At 34.3% G+C, this 21,973-nt stretch overlaps 1 protein-coding gene across 1 annotated transcript; it reads left to right on the top strand.

The window, feature by feature from the left end:
- Positions 1-572: 572 nt before the first annotated feature.
- LOC140245753 (autocrine proliferation repressor protein A-like) lies at positions 573-20,790 on the top strand. Its single transcript, XM_072325278.1, has 15 exons — positions 573-759; positions 1,106-1,220; positions 3,168-3,233; positions 4,096-4,144; positions 6,696-6,812; positions 7,412-7,507; positions 8,233-8,322; positions 8,824-8,953; positions 10,317-10,434; positions 11,946-12,033; positions 12,477-12,521; positions 16,141-16,229; positions 16,864-16,957; positions 20,193-20,258; positions 20,668-20,790. The coding sequence occupies exons 1-15, from the start codon at positions 573-575 to the stop codon at positions 20,788-20,790; spliced, it is 1,473 nt and encodes a 490-aa protein (XP_072181379.1).
- Positions 20,791-21,973: the final 1,183 nt, after the last annotated feature.

Here is a 21,973-nt window from a genome sequence, read left to right as displayed (position 1 = left end):
GTTACGATTTAATTGTCGTAAAAGATGTTGTAGAGCGGTTTTTTTATTTTGTATATTTTTTTTTTTTTTTTTTTTTTTTACTTATAATGTTTAAAAAAGGGACTCCTCACAATCAGCCAAGTCCTGGTAAATAAACAAATTAACAATTTAAAGGTTTCTTTTTTATTTCTTATTTTACAGATTTTCATGCTTCCATTCGAGAAGTTTTTGTATTAAGTTGAAGATTCGTCGCAATGGGAAACAGAAACTACAATTAAACCAAAGTGCCTGTGTGTGTGCGTGTATTAAAACTGAAGATTTTTACCACTTGACTTTTGTGCAAACCACTGACAAGCCACCACTCAAGTTGTTCTAACCAAACATAACAGCGCTGATATCATTATTTTTATCAACCAACTATTAATAGCCACAGATACTGTGTATAAGTATTCGAACAAAAAAATGGATATACTAGTCGGCTGTACTTTGCACTGATCAGAAAGGACAATTTTTCCTTGCCTCCAAAGATACAGTTTCGACACTAGTACTAGCAGGTCTTACACTGTGTCGGGTAGAGAGGACTTGAAAGAATAATGGTTTCTTCAAACTACGTTACCCTGCTTATTGCCTTCATGGCAGCAGTAGCAACCGCAACTCCACTTGACGATTACGTTAATGCGCCCGACGATCATTACAGCTTTACACTCCTCAACAAATATGTCATTCCAGAAGAATATACGGCCTATGTTATCAACATGACGTCACAGAAGTGGCTTACGTGTGAGTCGATTTTTCTTGTAAGATTTCATAACATTATGTTTAAATACCGTTTAGTGTGTTTGTGGTTGCTTTGTGCCATATTTGATTCAATGTCGCGATGCTTTTCTGGCGATATCTGTAAAACACGATATCTTCTCAGCATGAATTTTTTGTGAATTTCCTTAGATTAGGGTGTAGACAAGGACTTTTGCGTGCATTTGAAATTAGAATGCACGCGAACATTTATTGTTTTGCAGTAGCTACTGAAGTATTAAAATCAGAGTCTAATCTGCTGACATATTCATGGTAATGTAATCTCCATACTAAAATATAATTAGGCAGATGAAAACGTATCTTTTATATGCAGATAATGACTCCGACAGTGCCATTTGGTGGCATTACCTGACGATCACGATTCCTCATCGGTTGATCAGTACTGAGCATGCGTTTTTATTCATCACCGGTGGATCTCAACATAGCAGGTGCATCAAAACGATTATTCTTTTGAAGAGTTGTAGGTCTTTTTAGTTTCGCATTTAACTAATTTTGTTTTAAAAGATATATCGATTTATGGCATCTCTTTTTTTTTTTTTTTTACTCTCCAGAAACAAATGAATAAATACTTTATCCAGTTTATAAATGGTCAGTTTCTGCTCAGCCTAACACAGGTGATGCGCATGTCAACTGACATAAACACGAAAATGCGTGCAATTCATACCTCGAAGCTAATGTGATAGACAACACATTATTCTCAAGCGATGAAATATCCTAAAATTAATGTTATAAATATGAATTTATATAAATATATGTATATATATATATATATAATATATATATATATATATTTTATTTTGGAGCTTGTGTATATCTTTATATACGTGCCAGTGTGTGTGTGTATGTGTGTGTGTGTGTGTGTTTGCGTGCTTAAAGTGACAACACACTCACACATTGTCATACTCAAAAACACACAAAAAATATAAACAGAATTAAAGCATAATATATTAATATATTATGGACTGCATCCATTCCCATTTGATTTCTGACAGATCGCGTTCAACATTCTAAGACGCCAAGTGATAGCACTAATTTAACATGTTTGTTTGCTTTGTTTGTTATTTCATTCTCATTGATTGTTTTGCTGACTAGCTAATGTCTGGAAGTGATGAATCTGTTTTGGTGTGTTAGTTGCTTTTGTTTGTTTTATTGTTTGCTGACCAGCTAATATCTGAAAATATTAAGCCATGATATTCAACGGCACTAATATACCATGGTCAAATGCACATACACACAAACAAAATGGAATATTCTTTGGGTTTCTTGATTTGCTCAGTCTTGGAATAATGTACAATCAAACAAACAGGCAAACTACTATTCCATGTTTATAGGTCAAAAGTGTAAATTCAAGTCCAGAATTCATTATTGAAGTTTGTACTTTATTAAAGTTTGAGCTTTTATTTCTGTAGTATTTCTTCTCGAGAAGAGAAAACAAAACAAAACAAAACAAAGCGAAACAAGTGTAGGTAAGTGTTAAGTGTGTTTGTGCAATTGACTATATGTGACCGTGCACCTCAAAACGAACATAAAGTCGCACACACTGATTTTGCGTGGGGACTGAAAATAGCTGAAATGGGTCAACCTAGCCGAATTTGACTTTTTCATATTTTCTGAAAGAGCTTTTCTTTTACATTATGCTAAGATTTGGTATCATAAAACGGGCAGGAAAGTGTGTGTGTGTGTGTTTTTTTTTTTTTTTTTTGAGCAGTTTATCTCGAACATTTTTGGTAGAATAGTGTGATTAGGTGTGTCTTTAGAATCCCTTTTTCATTTCTGAAAAACCTTGTCCACAATCTTCACTTTCAACTCTAATAACTTTTGAAAGCATAATGCTACTGCTTTGAAAGTTAGCATTAATTATGGACAGAATGTGTTAATGAGGCATGTGTAATTTCAGTTTAATCTGATAATTTCTTCATTGTTGTTACTCTGGTAGTTTACTTCCTGTTTTTTGTCGCATTCATCGCACAGCCAGCACGGTTTGGTAAAGATTAAGCGCTTGAATAGACACCGTACTTCAGATCCTCTTTTCTAAGTTCACTTTTTCCCGAGTTTTTGCTTTCTTTCCAATATTTAGATAGGTTAAGAGAGTCCATTTGATTTGAGTTGTACATAATTTTAAAGCTTAAAATCTGCTCTTTTAGAATATGGTATTAACTATAAAAAAAAAAAAATATGTTTTTTATGTATTTTTTTTTTTTGAGGTGCAGGGTCACATATTACCAATAACTTGGTATGAGGGCAGTTAATCTCGCAAAATCCCAAACCTTTGTAAACAGTGTCCAATGTCACTGGCACAGGAGAAAAAAAAAAAGCATATTGCTTCTGTGCTTCTCTTTTGCAACGGATATCTACACTGACCATAATTTTCGCAGCCCACCTGACCCAAGATCGGACAACGAAGTACGCCGAACGTCAAATATCGCTCTTGGTGCTGGGATGTAAGTGTTTGCACTGAGCTTGCTTTTTACTAGTTCGTTGATAATTTACTTGTAACGGTATGTGCTTATATCAGTATATATAATATATATATATATATATATATATATATGAAGAGTTTGTTTGCAAAAACCGATAAGTCCATATTTGCCAAATGGAGATATTTGCGATTAAAGGTCAAGAAAAATAAAGAGAATAATAAGAAAATTTTTGCTTCTTTTGACCATAACTTCAAAAATATACCTTTATATGTAGTGCCCAATATATCATTTAAAAGGTATTATTTTGTACTTTATGACAGAGATCGTACTTCAAAATCTTCAAAAATGGACTTATCGGTTTTTGCAAACAAACCCTTCATATATATATATATACATATATATATATATATATATATATATATATAAAGTGAATGGAGATAATGAAGGGCGCAAAGTAGCGAGGTGCTTTATGTAATATTTCTTGCAGGTATTTAATAGGAAACTGCGTTAATCAAATTGATTCTAAGTAATCGCTCTGTATGCGTCAATGTGAAATTAGAGTCACCTCTATCCAATATTGAAATTGTTTTCGTCCAAAGAAAAGTGTAACCGCAGTAATTTTGTAAGTCCGTACATTTTCATACTAATGATACAAGGTATTTTGTTTTTTGTTTTTTTTTCTTTTTTTTGTCAGATGTTTCTCTGGGTAAATATATTTTCCAATTACAACATAGGACGCCGATTTAGCCAACCTAAACAGTTCCATGCAAATATGCAGTATATTTGCTGTGAGTCCTGATATTTAAATAATTTCAGACTTACTGAAATATCTCCTGTTGCAGCAGTGTGTTCTTTTCTTAAAAGGAAGCATTTGTCATTTCAGCGTTGGTGCTACATTACGGCAAGTTCCAAACCAACCAATTGTTTTCAAGGTGAGTCTATGGATATGATTTTAACGTTTACAGCACACGATATATAACGGAAAACATAGACAGCAGGTAACTTAGTCATAACTAGAGTTGATAGCAAAGGAAAAATCATACTAGAATACTTTATTTTCATATATGATGTTTAATATTTCAACTGCACACCCCCAGAATATGTCATGACTTATCAAGGTCATGAACATGATTTTTGAAAATCCTGTAAAATGAAGACTATTTCACTTTTGCCATGAACCACGATATCAATACTGGTTCTGTGGTTTAAGTGCTAAAAACATACACAAACAAATGGGAAATTCATTTTTCTTTTCCATTTTGTGTTTGAAGAGACAGATTTGCTTTGAGAAACCGTCATGTATTAAGTCAGCTAGGCCATTACTCATACTTACTTTGTACCCCACATCTACACATTATCAAAATGTATTGTAATCTGGTGCTGTATGATCAAATGAGGTTATTGCATTTATCAAAATTGTAAGTTTCAGATCAGTGAGTTACTTAAGTGTTTCAAATCTAGAATTACATTTTCTCTCAAGATTTGAATGTAGAAATGATAATCTTTCCTGTATCAGTACACGAGCATGCTGTACATATTTATGTACAAGGTAAAGCAAATTTTGTTATCTTTAGTTTCATAGACCTGAAGCCAAGCAATTAAAAAAAAAATAGCACCCAAGGTACATCTGCATCCTTCTATCTCTGTGGTCTACCATGGCTTTTAAAATCTCAAAGTTTCAGGAAAATTTGATGGATTTTGCAGAAGCTATAATTTACATGGCAAAACATGATTACAGAGCAAAACGAAGGACAGTTGTTGTTGTTGTTGTGTTTTTATGCTGCATTTCAAACAATTATAAAGCTCTTTAAAAACTTAGACAACTTGGAAGGTACGGTAAGCCTTGAGCTATTGAAAGTATGTACTTCAGACTGTATTTGCAAATACATGACATTAGATTTTAAGTTGAAACTATCAAGACTACAAATTAGTCATGGTAGGTTATATCAAGGTCGCAAGCTAGAATTCGCATTTTTTTTTTTCAGTTGATAGAATATATTGACCACAGAGTATTAAAAATGGGATAGAAATAGAATGTCAATACACAATATCTGTACATACATGTACGTATGTAGACACCATGAGGACAGTGTTAATGCATGAAGGAATCAAAACTAAGACATTTAATTGTAAATTGGTGATTACTTTTATTTGTTTTAATTTTAGCTTAATTGTTAAGTACCTGAATCAGGAAAGTACCCACTTACAAGTCTATCATTTGTTACATGCTGTAGTATGATCTGTGGAACTGAATATGACACTATGGAGGCATTTAAAATCATTTCCATGAATACACCTGTGCACTAAAGACAAATGTCTCATACGTAAGTTGAGCCATGTCCCATACGTAAGGTGTACTTTCGTTAATTAAGTCAACTTCATGAAAATATGCTCTTTTTTTTTGCAGTGAAACTTTGCTGAAAGATACTTTAGTACTGTACCTTTCTTCACTTTTAATTAGAACTTGATCAGTAAGGTACTTTTAGAGAATTTTCAATTCAAACTTTATTTTGAAAAATCCAGTTTTTCTCTGGTCCCACACGTAAGTTGCCATATTTTTCTTATTAAAATACTTAACCCAAGGTCAAATGACATCAAACTTAAACACAATATTCTTCTCAGGGATACCAGTCTTACTGATGATAAACAGTAAAATCCAAGTGCTCCTTCATTACATTTCAGAGGTTTGAAATCTCTGAATGTCCCATACGTAAGGTGCGCGATATCTTGGACTTGCCCACTATATCATCTATGAAAAAAAAGACAGTTCTTACATTCTTTGTTCAGCAATGTATTTGTGACCTTGTCTAGCTTCTATAGGTTTGTCATTCATAGAATTATTGATATAATACGCTTCTCAAGGCGTACGAATATACAGGCATTAGTACAATCACGACCACAGATGTTAAAAATTGTCTTGTGTGTGTGCCTGCGTGCGTTCAAGCGTGTGATATTATTGATTGCTGGAAATTTCACGATACTTTTTGATGAACTGATACGGAATTCCTATTTGTACATGAGCGGGAAAAATCCTTTGCAGAGCATGGTGCAGACGAGGTATACAGGAACAGGTTGTTTCGTTAGAAGCGAGAGAGAAAAAAAGAATGAGGGTTTATACAACAAAATAATTTTGCCCCAGACAATAATGACACAAAATAATGAAACATAATAAATCTTACAAGTATCAAACAAAAATGTTAGATATATCATAATGATGTCTCCGCGAAGGAGTTAATAACGTCTCCACAGATGAGCTCATATTGGAAGTCTCCGCAAAGGAGCTCATGAACTCTCCTCGAGGGAGCTCATAATACAAACATCCAGGCTTAAAGCAAGTCATCAGTCAACTGTAAGCAACTGCTACTGAGATGCAGATCTCATTATAGGAGGTGTACCCTTTTAGTTCCCTGTAGGTGAGTACTACAAAATTCTCCCTAGAAATATCTGAAAACATGTATATTTTTACTTTATATTTTATGCAAGACCGATCCCAAGCAGATGAAAAGAACAGAAGACGCGATCATTGCTTTCACCTGGCGCCATTTTATAGAGAATGGGACGGACCAACCAAACTGGCTGCTTAGGTTACCCATGACGAAGGTAGACACTGACGGACCTCAATTTGTCACTTTTGAGGAGATTTTTTGCTTCTTATTTTAACTATTACCTCACGATCTATCGCGTTAAATATTTCGTCAATAGGCCTATATACCACGTATAAGTATATATTACATACATGTATAAACAAACATATATACATACAGGTGTATATTCTACTCTGAAAACAGGAAATGGTAGTCTGCTGAAAGGTCACATGAAGTATCTCCCTTATTTACGATCTTGGTATTTAATTTCTGACAGCAATTTTTTCTAAGGTACAAAACCGAAAAAAAAAATATGAGAATACAATTGCTTCACAACTAAAGTCGGAGTTAAGTGCGAAGAACATAACATAAGGTATAATGGAAGTACAAGGAATAGGAGATGATATCGAGACAAACACACAGCTGTTTTTTGGTGAAGCATTGTCTTACAGTGAAGAAAACGTGGAATGATATATCATAAACGGCATTTAAAAAAAATATGTATACACAATGCATAATCTATATATACGTACATCGAAATACGTTTGTATACTTGTATTTGTATATGAATAACCAGATATCAACGTTAAAAATGTTGTTGTCGTTCGTTTGCAGGCAGCTGTTCGCGCGATGGACACTATCACGACGTTTGTAGCACAACAGTACGCCGGACAGAATGTGTCCAAATTCATCGTTGCTGGGGAATCAAAGGTACCTTTCCTTTACATTCGACTAATTATTGTCATTATTTTACTTAAAAAAAAATCAGGCGACAGAAGGCTTTAATAATATGAACATGTTAAAATGACCGTGTATAAAATACTTTTACGGGGATGTAATGTTGATGGCTTTACTTTAGATATTTGCTTTAAGTGAATCAACTAGTGTACATCCTTATAGAGACGTAAAGTACGCATCTCTCTCTCTCTCTCTCTCTCTCCTTCTCTCAATAAAAAACAAAACGAACTATTCTAACATCCGCTTTCTTCCTACTTTTGTTATTGAAGTTTATGATTGTGCTTGGTTGCACAATATAGCTGGTGGACATGGAGTGATTTTTCACCTTCAATGACGGGTTACCCTTATATAGCAGCAGAGCATCTGTTACAAGCAACTCGAGACTTGTAAATTTATCCTGAGTAGATTATTCATTCATCTGTGCTGTTCATACAGCCTAAGTATGGAAATCACGTTCCTTACTCTTATCTTATCAGTGTCAGATCTTGGGCTAATTCGATTGTTTTCAAGAACTTATAACATAACCCTTTTACAAAAGGTGCACGTGCATTTGTATGTGCATTAGGGTCTTTGAAGGGACAGGGATGTTTTGGACAAGCAATGGTAACTATTTTTTTTCATATATTTGTTTTAATTGTGACCTTGTATAGACAAGGAACATTTAAGAGCTGATTGCTTCTCCTTCTTGACCCTGGCAGAGGGGCTGGACCACGTGGACAACGGGTGTCGTGGACAAGAGGGTCGTAGCCATAGCGCCTATAGTCCTTGACCTTCTCAACATGGTTAAGGTACTATTTGATAGCGTGTCTGATAAAAGAAATTCTTATGAAGAAAACAAAAAATGATAGTATGTGTGGGGGAAACATGATTATCTACACGAACCAAAAAAAAAAAAAAATACCGTGTCCCATTAAAACGAAAATTATGAATATAACCGTTTTCTTTTCTTTGGAGAGTAAAAATTAACATCGTATTAGATGACTCCATGAAGGTAGAACGTCTTTTTTTATTATTTACTCGTTGAATAGGGTGACCAATTCTGTTATAAAATGCTCCCCACGGTTAACACTGACGTTGATGAACCGCTGTTTGCACAAGACTTTTTATCTCGACATAATACAACTGTTAGCAAAATACTGCTTGTACCATATCACGTAGTTAGACAAATCGATGTTATTTCATGACCTAATGAGAAAGAAATCGGAAACATCCATATAAATGGAAAGTATAGATGAGAAGTATTTGAATGCAGCTGATATCTCATGCAATATTTTCATAACATTCTTCAGAACATGCATCACCATTATCGTTCACTCGGAGGCTGGACATTCGAGTTTAACGACTACTACGAGGAAAACATCACGATTTACATGGACGTGCCGCAGATCTTTGAAATGGCCAGCATAATAGATCCATACGGTATTGCAAAATATTAATTTTGCTTCGTACCATATACAAATGCTGCAAAATCTGTCGGGAACTTTATCATGCATTAGGTCCATATTTAGAACTTTTTCTTAAAAAGTTCATTTAATTGTGGAATAAAGATTGATAAATTTCAAAACTGTTATTTAACTCTTTATTTGCCATGGTGGAAACCCCCTTGTGCCACGTTATTTTGGGACACGAAGGTAGTCAGGCTTTGAAAAAGAATTCTGTATTTCCAATCTATATAACTTCTACAAATTTCTGTTAAGCTGGACATAATAGTGATCAAAGTTGAAGAGGAATGCCAAGCTTTGCATTGATATAAAGTGTATGACAAATCTATTTCTATTTATTCTTTTAATGACCAGTTGCTACATTACTGTAAAGGCATGACTGTTGCACATGAAACCGTGAGAGAAACTTAGAATTTACACGCAAATTTAGGAGGGAACACCGTTTGATAGTCAATCACCATATAAAATGCAAGCTGTATGTAAAAGGAACAAAGGCGCGAGAACAGCTTTCATTGTACCGTGGGATTAGGCGATTTATGGATCGGTTTAAGCGGATTAGTGGGTTTGAACAGAATATGCGAAGTTGGCACGCCGTCGCGTGAGTAGGACGTGCGAACATGGCACATAAAGAGTTAAAAGCTTGGTACTTAGTTGTATTCTGTTTTACATGTAGGCATCTAAAAAAGAATAATAATTCTATTCTTCATTATTTGGCCGTACAACACAAAACAAACAAAATTCGCACACCCTCGAGGTACGTGTAATGGGGTAATATGGTTGATCTGTAGTGGATGTTGGTGTTTGTCTTGTTTTTTGCGTTTTTTTTTTTTTTTTTTTTTTTGGAAGACCACTCTTCTACGAAACTCCGTCTTCTATTAAGTTCAGGATCAGGGAGTGACTGGAAAATCGTGATTGTATTCTGGTTTTACATCATTGCACACTACTTGCTACTTGGGCCGTTCTTTTCAAAAAAAAAAAAAAAAACACATACAAAGAAAAAAGCACAATCTAAATATTTTTCACCTTCATCTCTAATATGTTTTCATGAGGTGCTGCTGCTTGTTTGAAAGTTAAAAGTTATCATAGTTAGAATGTGTTCATACAATGAACCAAATGTTAGCACAATCTTTTTTTTTTGTTACATCGAAAATTTATCAAATTCGAACAATAAACGATATCAAGACAAATAGATGATATCATTAAGGACTGTTTTTTGTTTCTTTTACTTCGTTGTAATGATCATTATGTCCCTTGCACGGTGTAGGTTGTGATCAGCGAAATGTTGTTACCGATAGAATATGACGTTATTATCTATTCTCTTTCGTTCGTCCACACCTCAGCTTACAGGGATCGTTTGACGATGCCAAAGCTTATCATAACGGCTGGGTCTGACGAGTTCTTTCTCCCAGATGACTCCTATTATTATTTCAATGACTTACCCGGTCCAAAGTACCTCAGGTGAGTATTCGAACTCTAGGATCCTTCATGCAGTTTGTTTACATGCAGTCAATGAAAGCTGTTGCATTTTTGTGACTGTGCATCTCAAAACACCATTGAGAAATTCCGTAGTTAGTAACGTTACATTTAAACAAATTTAGATATTTATTTTTTACTACTAAATCACCATTTAATCATTTCAAGTCAAAATCATGTTAAAAAACACGTTAATCGTTCCCAGGTTTATGATATAGAAAAGAATGAATACAATCCAATAAATATTAGAATTGCTGTGGCAACTAAAAGGGCTCGTTAGTAACGTTACGAAAAAAGAACAGGAACAAAAAAAAAATCAGTATCTTGTGACAAAAAGTTTGCAAAAATTCAAGTTACTTTGAACAAAGTGTTTGCATTAATTTCAATAATTGAATCATGACAAATGTTCATGCATTTTTTTTTTTTTGGCAGTTCAACTGGTAATTTATTAGCTAGACCCCAAAAAGCATGGTTAGCAACGTTACGGTTAGCGACGTTACCTTTGTTTGTTTGTTTTTATCTGCATTCAATCAGATGCAATTTGAATACAAACTTCAAAAAGTACAAAGAACAAAGAATAACGGGTGCTGTGAAATAAATCGATAACAGTAAATAGATACACATAGGTGATTGCATTGAGCAATGTAGATACACAGAAACATAAAATAAGATATACAGTATTTTTTTTCAGTAAACGACAGAGATCAATGAATGCAGGAGACCATCATCATAAGCGATTAAGCTTGAAATGGATCGAGGCCTCAGGAGTAATTTCGCAGGTCATTTCACCCTTTTGTAATTGACAAAATGTCACATGCATTTTGGAGTATTTAATTATATTCATCTTTTACCCCTTAGCAAAACTTTGAGGAAAAATTTTCAAAGGAACCCACTGTAATTTCACATTTTTTGTGAATTTCAATGTCCCCAGTCCCCCATGTGCATTTTAAATGATGGTTTTAGATCTCGCAAAACCAATCAAAACGAGAAATAAAATCTATTGAATTTTAAAGACCTTAGTGATTGGTGAACATCCATGGTATTATTTGATACCTAAATCAAAGAGTAAGATAAAGAGGCACATTTATTTCATCCATATGTCATGTCCACCTAACTGTGGATTTGCCTCATTACATGTTAGAAAACTCTTGTTCACTAGTGGATTAGGTCGTGGCAGTAAATATGTTGTATTTAAACATTAAAATTGTTGCTTTGTAAATTCACTGATTGAGCAATTTTCTCAGAAATGATAAAGCTCGATATAATAAAACATCAAATTATTAATCAAACTGTTATCATACGTATGTCTTTGAATAGTTCCAGATATTAGTTTTCATTAAAAAAAAAAGGTTAATACACATGTCATATGTTTCTCTAAACGTTATTGTCAACATTATTAAACTTCCTCCCTCTTTCACTGAACCATTGTATTTATAATCAAATAACCTTTTATCATATCTTTATTCCGACGAAACTAAACATGACGCCAAAACAAGCATCACGCCAAACGACGAGCATGAGTTACGATTTCACGACGTGGAGCTCACCAATCAACTCACGAGTTTTATTTTGAGTGTCGTTGAGGTATGATTTGTTGAATAGCAAGAGGAAAGCTGCAACATCTGAGTAATCAATGCGCTTGTTTTTTTTTTTTATTTATCTTTCAAAAGAATAGTGTTTTAAAAGTTAATTGTTCACTTCGCTGGCCCACCATTTTGAATGGCACATGATCTACCCAACTTCAACTTCACAAGATATCCCTTTTCTACTGATATCCGGCTTGTGAATGATATAAGCGAGCAATGTAACAAAGTGAATGATAGGGTCATCAGTTTAAAGTTAGGTGACAATGTTTGATAAAAAGAATTACATTTTATAAATGCATAAGTATAATCTAATGTGGTCATAATATGACAACATCATCGTATGTTGAGAATGAGAAGTACTGAATTTGGTGCTATGCATATGCAAATCCATTTGTTTAATTTTGTCACGTTCATTTGTTGTTTTTGTTATTGTCAATGTAGCCGACTGGCTGGATTCCACCGAATATCACTTGGAAAAGATATGAGGTACTGTAACCCATACTTTTATATTGTTAATGACGCAAGTAATTCTAATGTTCAACTTAAACCAATAAGGACGTTCCTCGGTTATGTTTGTGCGCATCCTAGCTGCGCAGGCTGGTCAGTGACAAAGAGCGTAGAAGCTCACGCAAGAGTGATGAGCTGAGCTATAGCTGATCTGAGCTACGGATACCCAACAGCTCCCCAACGCGGCCGCGCTGGGCGGCCTGTCCGCGTGCCGACTGTATGCGTTACGTACTACGCACAGTGACAGTTCAGATGTCCGAGCCGCATATTATGTTCATGGTCATAGGAGCACAGCACTGATCGACGGAATCGGGAAGTTCGGAAGTGGAACTGAGCTGTTTCCATTTTCATTCCGTAGGTCTGTTTCGTGACAATATAATATCTGTTCATCAACATGATTAAGTCGAGTACTAAGGTCTCTAGTCGGGAACTATTAACCTATTAGACTAGGTGTTTAAAAAAATAAACAAAAATAGGTACACATTCCAAGTTAGATCTAGAAATTGTCATTACTAATACAAAAAAAAATAGTGTTTGTTACTTTTCGTTACAAAATGCAAGGTCACTAAGGTATTACATGTCTAACGAATGCAATCTACAATCAACGCTATTATATTAAAATTTGTTTTGTCTTTGGTTTACAGACTAATGTCAAAACTCCCACTTCCTTATATTTCGTCTTCTTCCTCCAGTATCCCTTTCTACACAGTTGCAGCAAGTGCATGGGTTAAACAAACAAAACATTTTTTGCTTGTTTTATATATTTTCTTTCTGCATTAAGTACCCCTTCTTCTACAATTTGGTAAAGTTTCATGAAAATGACATTGGTTTTGAAAGTACAGCACCTTTTTTTTTAACCTTCTCCTTTTAAATAGCTCAACCCGAACAGAAAATGTTCCTGACATGGATTAGGAAGATTTCGGTGGTGACTGCCGCGTAAGGGCGCTGCTTGCTCAAGAACGAGAATGTAAACTCTACGTTTAAAACTTTCTCTGCAATGCTTGCAAATTTGGAGAAAGCAAAGTGCACTTTGGGAAAAAAAAAAAAAACATGGTGATTTAAATCTGTCATTGCACATTTTGTTGCCTGTCATGGCCTTGATCCTGTATCGCTATCATTTCTATACGACAGTATGTCATATTCTTCAAATTCCCGTAGAAGAAAAAGAAGCACAATAACATATGTTTGTTTGTTGTTTTGTTTTGTTTTGTTTTTTGTTTTTTGCATATCTCGGCTTCGGATGGGTCAAAGTTACGGTATGGGAAGTTTGAAAAAAAATGACATGGATTTCACCTAAACAGGGGAACGTACTTGTAAAGGTATAGACGTGCAGATGACGGAAGAAATTTCAAAATTACCAATTGTAATTCGTTATCAGTCAAATGGTTTTATTGAAATGTTCTTAAATGAAATTTTCATTATCATTAAATAAGTTGAATATGTTTGGTGATGAAATTTTCATCACTAAACATCGATGATATGTGACCGTGCACTACAAAAAAAAAAAAAAAAAAAAGGTCGCACCCCTTGGTTTTAAGTGACGACTCAAAAAAGGTGAAATTGTTCAACCCAGTCAATCTTGACATTTTCATATTTTCTAAAAAAAGAAACATCCTTCTTTTACAATATTCTTCAGTTTGATGTCATAACATTAATTAGAAAGTGTGTTTGAACAGCTTTTCTACAACCCTTTTTGAGGAAGAGTAAAAATCATTTTGCACACTCTTCACTTTAAAGTCTAATAACTTTTGAAAAGATGACGCTACTGCTTTGAAAGTTAGCATTAATCATGGACAGAATGTGGTAGGCCTAATAGAAAATGCTCAATAACAGCTTAATTTGATAATCCCTTCATTGTTTTTACTCTGGTGGTTTACATTGTGTGTTTGGTCCCTTTCATCACACAGCTAGCACGGCTTGGCAAAGATGAAGCGCTTGAATAGACCCTGTACTCTTTTATCATATATACAGACTTTTCCAGAGTGTATGCTTTCTTACCAGTATTTAGATAGGTGAGGGTAGTTCATATGAATTGAGTTTTACATCAATTTAAAGCTTAGAGTCTGCTCTTGAATAATCAGCCCTTAACTGAAATCCATGTCTGTCGATTTTTTGTTGGTTTTGTGGTGGAGGGTCACGATTATGATACAGGGATTCGTTTAAATGAAACATACGTTTTTAGCCACATCCGATCAAGGTTTATCATTGCAAGACTTTATGTGACCCTGCATCACAGATCCTACAAAAAATCGCCAGATATTTTATTTAATTTCTTTTTTTACTTGAGGGTAAATTCAACAAGAACAGACTCTGAGCTTTAAAAGTAATGTACAACTCAATTCAAATCTAATCTAATTATTTGAAAGACAGCATGCACTCTGTAAAAGTTTAAAATTAGAAAAGAAGCTCTGGAGTACAGTGTCTATTCAAGCCTTAGCATCTTTATCAAGCCTTGCTAGCTGAGCGATTAATACAAAAAAAAAAAATGGATTGAAACCACCTGAGCAGCAACACTGAAGGGATTATCAAATAAAATTGAACTAAGCATGCCCTATGAGCACATTCTGTCCATGATTAACTCCAACCTTCAAAGCAGTAGCATTATACTTTCAAAAGTTAAGAGACTTGAAAGTGAAGAGTGTGCAAAGGATTTTCAAGAAATGAAAAGGGACCCCTCAAAGTTCACCTGGTCCTTCTACTCTTCAAAGAAAGAGACAGAGAGAGAGAGAGAAAAAAAAAAAACACCTTCCCGTACATTTTATGATCCAAACCTTAGGAATATTATAGAAGAAGAATAGTTTTCCCAGAACTCAAAACTGAATAATACCTCGGTTGACCGGTTTCACTATTTTAAAGAAGTGCAACTTTTTTTTTGTTGTTTATTGTGTGTGTGTGTGTGTGAGTGTGTGTGTTTGTGTTTTGTAATGCACAGTGAAATTAGCAAGTACACTGGGCCGAATAACACTATATTAGCGATACAACATTGCCACAAAAGACAAAATGATGAGGTGTATCCACAAACACCAATCCAAATGACGGAATTATCGATTCTTAAAATGAAATTCATGAGAAATTCATATCTTCCGTTTTCTCCCGTGATACACTATATACGCCGGAATATTTTTCCTTTATTACAAAAGAAGTTTCATGCAGAAATAATTGTTTTATAGGTGAACTATACATTTCTTGTGCATTGTCAAAAAAGGGAATTCACTTGTTTATTTTTGTTTTTTCAATGGTGGGAATGACAAGTACATTGAATAAAAACATTCAATGAATACATATTATTTTGATGAATATGTAACACGTGTAAATACATACGCATCTAATTCTATAATAATTATATCAATACTACTACTACTATTAACAATAACAATAACAATAATGTTAGTAATGATATTATAATTATACTCAAGAAGAATTGGCAATCAGAAGCCAAATACATTGTTTTGTTTTGTTTTGTTTTTAAAGCAAAAACTTGAAATATTTACATGTGAGCATTCCAAATGCCAACCGATGGTTAGATATGCACCGTACTATGTCCTACTTCATTTTTTATTGTCTCCGTCTTGATGATCTATTTTTCTTTCATTCACAGAACAGTACCCATGGTATCATAGAAATGAATTCGGACCCTTTACCTGCAAAGGTAGAAGTCTTCCGAACCCTAACTAACAGAGGACCTAGGTAAATAACAAAGGACCTAGTAAATGTTTATTTCACTTGAGAAATTTTATATTCCCTGTCTATGTGTTATATCGACATAAACTGAATATAGAAAGATACAGCCCTATACGTATGTTATTTATTTAAATCATACAGTGAATACAAAGTGTTTGAAACAATTGCCATTGTCATTGGGACAAGTAGACGTCATCTTGTCCTTTCCACTTAATAAAATAGTTTGAAAATGTCCAAATGAGACTATCAGAGAGAAAAGAGATTTGACGACAGCCCCGTGGAGCTTAAATGAGAGGGGAAAATCACCCAAATTAGTAGTAGTAATAATGAGAAAAACAGTTAAAGGAGTGTTTTATTGAAGATATTGTAATGTTAAACTTCAGTCCTTACTTAAGGTACATTGTATATTTGGTTGATATTATGTTTTCTTCTATAGGTATGTTTTACCAATGTTACGATGTTATGGTTCAGAGATGTTGAACATTTCAATGGTCTTTAAAAAATGAGACGTATTCAGATTGAAAACGCTGTTACCACTAACCCCATGATCCCTCACAACAATAATTACGGTAACAAAAAATCGATAGGAATTGAACAGACCGGCATATCCGTTCTTTCCTTTTCTTTTCTTTTCCTCCAGACGTGATTTTCGATGGGCTGCCGCTAAAGTACCTGGAACTACAGATCCCAAATTACAAGTCATTCTGTACAAAAGATTTCCTGTCAGAAATCCGGTAGGGTGCCATTAACATTGACATAATTATATTTATTCATTGGCATTTGTTACATTGGCATATTTCGTTGTAGAAATAAAGACCTTGCAATATATGGACCGTAAGCTTTAGTGATTGTCTCTTCAATGCGGAAAAAAAAAATGTTTAACCTTGTGTTGAATTGCAGCAATGGTTATTTATTGGGTTTTTTTTTACTCTTTTGAAACGATTACTTTTCGTTTAAACATTGACTGTAATATCAGTGACATTAGTGTGTAATGCTGCAGTATAATAAGCTAAAAAAAAAAAAATGTATATATGTGACCGTGCACCTCAAAACGAACATAAAGTCGCACACACTGATTTTGCGTGAGGACTGAAAATAAGTGAAATGGGTCAACCTAGCCGAACTTGACTTTTTCATATTTTCTGAAAGAGAGGGTCTTCTTTTACATTATGCTAAAATTTGGTATCATAAAACGAGCAGGAAAGTGTGTTTTTTAGCAGTTTATCTCGAACTCTTTTGGTAGAATAGTGTGATTAGGTGTGTCTTTAGAATCCCTTTTTCATTTCTGAAAAAAAAAACTTTGTCCACACTCTTCACTTTCAACTCTAATAACTTTTGAAAAGATAATGCTACTGCTCTGAAAGTTGGCAGTAATTATGGACATAATGTGTTAATGAGGCACGCTTAATTTCAGTTTAATCTGATAATCCCTTCATTGTTGTTACTCTGGTGGTTTACTTCCTGTTTTTGTCCCATTCATTGCACAGCCAGCGCGGTTTAACTGAAAATTCATGTCTTGCGACTTTTTGTTTGTTTTGAGGTGCAGTGTCACATACATACTGTATATATATATAATATATATATATATATATATATATATATATATATGAAGAGTTTGTTTGCAAAAACCGATAAGTCCATATTTGCCAAACGGAGATATTTGCGATTAAAGGTCAAGAAAAATAAAGAGAATAATAAGAAAATCTTTGCTTCTTTTGACCATAACTTCAAAAGTGTACCTCTATAAGTAGTGACTAATGTATCATTTAAACGGTATTATTTTGTACTTTATGACAGAGATCGTACTTCAAAATCTTCAAAAATGGACTTATCGGTTTTTGCAAACAAACTCTTCATATATATATATATAAGATATATATATATATATATATATATATATATATATGTGTGTGTGTGTGTGACCGCGCATCACAAAACGAACAAAAATTCGCACGCAGTGAATTTGTCTGAGGACTGAAAATAGGTGAAATAGGTCAACCTAGCCAACCTTGAGTTTTTCATATTTTCTGAAAGAGCAAGTCTTCTTCTACATAGCGTTAAAGTTTGAGATCATAAAACAAACAGGAAACTGTGTTTTAAGTAGTTTTTCTCAAACACTTTATTGTAGAAAAGTGTGATTACATGTTTCTAGCAGAGTCCACTCTCATTTCTTAAAAATCCTGTACACACTCTTCACTTTCAACTCTAATAACTTTTTGAAAAGATAATGCCACTGCTTTGAAAGTTGTCATTGATCATGGACAGAATGTGTTAATTAAGCACGCCTAATTTAAGCTTAATCTGATATCCCCTTCATTGTTATCGCTGCGGTGTTTAACACTCTATTTTTGTCCCTTTCATGGCACAGCTAGCGTGGCTTGGAAAAGATTAAGCGCTTGAATAGACGCTCTACTTCAGAGCCTTTTTTCTCAGTTCACACTTTTCCAGAGTGAGTGCTTTCTTTCCAACAGTTAGATAGGTTAGGAGAGTCCATTTGATTTGAGTTATACATCATTATAAAGTTTAGAGTCTGTTCTTTTAGAATCTGCTCCTAACTAAAAATCCATGTCTAGCGACTTTTTGTTTGTTTTGTGGTGCAGGGTCACATAATGAGACTTGTGTTGATGACACGTGTAAGACATTATAACGTAAGACTTTTACCGCTGTGTCAACATTATACAGAACTGGGATTCAAATATAGAACCCTATGTCGTGGCATTGCAAATCTCCTCACAACTTTCCTCACATATCCATTCTGACTCCGGAAACATGACATAAATCCACACAAGACAAGTGTACATTACCGTTCAAACTTAATTGTTCGATCTGCGAGTGTACCATAATCTTGTTGAAGACAACAGCTCTGTGAGCCGCATGTCATTGTACAGTAAAGGCTATGGCAGCAGGGACAGCATGAAACCTCTCCTGATGTCTACCTTTCCCCAACTCCTCGTGCTAGCCCTAACCAGTCCTATAACCCCCGTTTGTATCTGATGAGCTGTATGCGTACACTCCTCTGATTACAGTAGCTATCTCACTCTGAACTAGGGGAAATGCATGCATGGCTAGCTATGCGCTCCTGTGCTGTATGCGCAACATGTAGCACACACCCTGTGTGTATAGTACACACGGCAACTAACAAATACATGTACAGTTGTACTAGTGATTCCAGGCACACACATCGACAGGCCACTCACACACATATACACAGAGGGAGAGAGAGAAGGTGGGAAAGAAAGACCAGAGGGTAAGAAAGGGAGAGTGAAGAGAATAAAAATCACCGCAAATACAAGATGGTGTCCAATACAGACATTTCCTTCTATCTCATAATCATTTCTGTTTGTTTTTTTTTTGTTTTTATGATACGTTGCTGGAAAATGGATCAACCCTTTACAATAGCAAAGACAATCAACTTTATCGAAGTTCTGCGCAATCAATTAGAGCTTGACCTACTTTTTTGTGGTTTTTTTTTTAACACACATACATTTTGGGTGTAAAGAAAAATATACTTTTGTGAAGACATTTGGATCAACCATGGTGACTTACTAGTGGAATCTTAACATATAATCTGTAATGATTGACATGCTATTTTTTCCGATGGTCTATAAGCAGGAAAAGCTCCTCTATTCACACACACACAAAAAAAAAAATCAAAGTGATGATTAAATATAATTGTATCTTAATGATATTTAGTCAGGTTGCCATGTAAAAGTATTGTAAACTCCAAATTGTCAAACTGATGAGAAATCAAGAAGATAAGATTGTTTTTGAGGTTCTGCTGAAAAAAAAAAAATCATATTGAAAATGAAGCTAGAATACAAGTCTGATGGAATTAGAAAATGAGTATTATTTCCATAATGTGTTTATATGAAAATGGCCAAATGTTTATGAATTATGAATTGCTAATAACATTTGAATTCGGGTATCTTTAACAGACATTTGCATCTCACGACTTTTCTAATTTACTAGGTTCCTGGGAAATATATAGCCGAGTTTTTAACCCCAGAGATTGGCTGGCAGTGCTTTTTCATTCGGGTAAGAAACTTTGTGAGAAAAACTTTCAACCCTTTCGGTGCATTATTTCATGTTTTTCTTTTTTTTTTAACCTATACTCTTGAGATGTATGCTAACAGCCGTATGTAATTGTACTTAAAGGATACTATTGCAAGTTAAAGACGTGATAAATTAACATATTGCATACAAAGTTGGGGTGAATATCATGTCCTACAATTTCTTGCATAACTTTGCTTTCTTCCTTCTCATATTAATTCCTATGATAAAATTTCAAGTTTCTGCTAATTTATTTATTTTTCCATTCATCCTCGTATATATTGCTTATTGCCCAATAATCAGCAAACTTCAGCGGGAACGTTACTTTTTGTTATTATTATTATTATTATTATTATTATTATTTTTTATTTTTTTTTTTTTTTTACTTACCCAGGCGTATTACAACACCCCAAGGAAAACTACTATAACGTTTACGACAGAAGCTAATATTACGCCGGTGGACAAGTTTCCCGTGCCGGACTGCCATGGAGTCGAATGCAAAGGGACTCTTGTATAATTACTGAAAGTGATGGGATTTAATTTTCCAATTTAATCTTTGGTGTTGTAGTTATGATGTTTGCAAACTATTGCATTTTAATTCGTATCAAAGAGTACCTCGTAATGCCTTCTATAATATTTGTGTTTCAAATAAAATTTAACTGAATCTTCCTCTTGGATAAAGTCATCGGGACAGATCGAAGCTAATTCATCAAGTAATGTTTAAAATTGTTGCCTCATGGACAGCAAGTTCCTTCTTATGATAAAACCAAACCAAGAGATAGAATATGTTCCCTTGTGTAGCACCTTAGGAAGTAAAAAAAAAAGTCCATTAAATATGACCGTGCATCACAAACACAGCAAAAAATTTTCACCCCTTCATTTTACAACCGAGTCAATCTTGAATTTTTTTTTTCCATATTCTTTGAAAGAACTATATCCTTCTATTATATTGTTTTTTAGTTTTGGAATTATAACATGAACGGGAAAGAGTGTTTTAAGCCGTTTTTTTTTTTTTTTCTAGGGGGTGCAATGATCAGGTATGCTGTAGAGTCCCCTTTTCATTTCCTAAAATCTTCTGCACTCTCTTCACTTTCAAGTCAATTAACTTTTAAAAGGGTAACGCTACTGCTTTGAAAGTATGCACTACTCACGGGCAGAATGTGTTTATCGAGTATGCTCAGTTTCAGCTTAATCTGTAATTCCTTCATTGTTGTTCCTCCATTGGTCTACATTCTTTGTTTTCCCCCTTGATACGTCGCACCGCTAGTACCCTGTACTTTAGAACCTCTTTCCTCTGTTCACACTTTTCCAGAGTGTGTGCTTTCTTTCCAGTGTTTAGATAAGTTAGGAGACTCAATTTGAATTGGGTTATACCTCATTTTTCAGAATCTTTACTAAAAATTCATGTCTGACGACGTTTTGTTGGTCTTCTGATACAGGGTCCCACTGGTATTTTCAAAACTGAATAGTAAGTAGGCCTACAGCAAATGGTGACATTTAGATTTGATCCGCATATAATGACCTTGCATCACAAAACCAACAAAAAGTATCCTGACACGGCTCGTTATAAAGGACATATTCTGAAATAGCAGCCTTTAAGGTTTAAAAATTATGTATAACTCAATTCGATTGGACCCTCTTTCGTAAATACTGGAAAGTATTGTCTTTTCTTTTCTTTTCCTTCTTATTCTTTTGTTACT

This window comes from Diadema setosum, unplaced genomic scaffold, assembly GCF_964275005.1.
Source record: "Diadema setosum unplaced genomic scaffold, eeDiaSeto1 scaffold_29, whole genome shotgun sequence".
In the NCBI taxonomy this organism is placed as follows: Eukaryota; Metazoa; Echinodermata; class Echinoidea; order Diadematoida; family Diadematidae; genus Diadema; species Diadema setosum.
The sequence above is the reverse complement of the archived record's forward strand: the minus strand, read 5'-3'. Positions and strand labels throughout refer to the sequence as shown.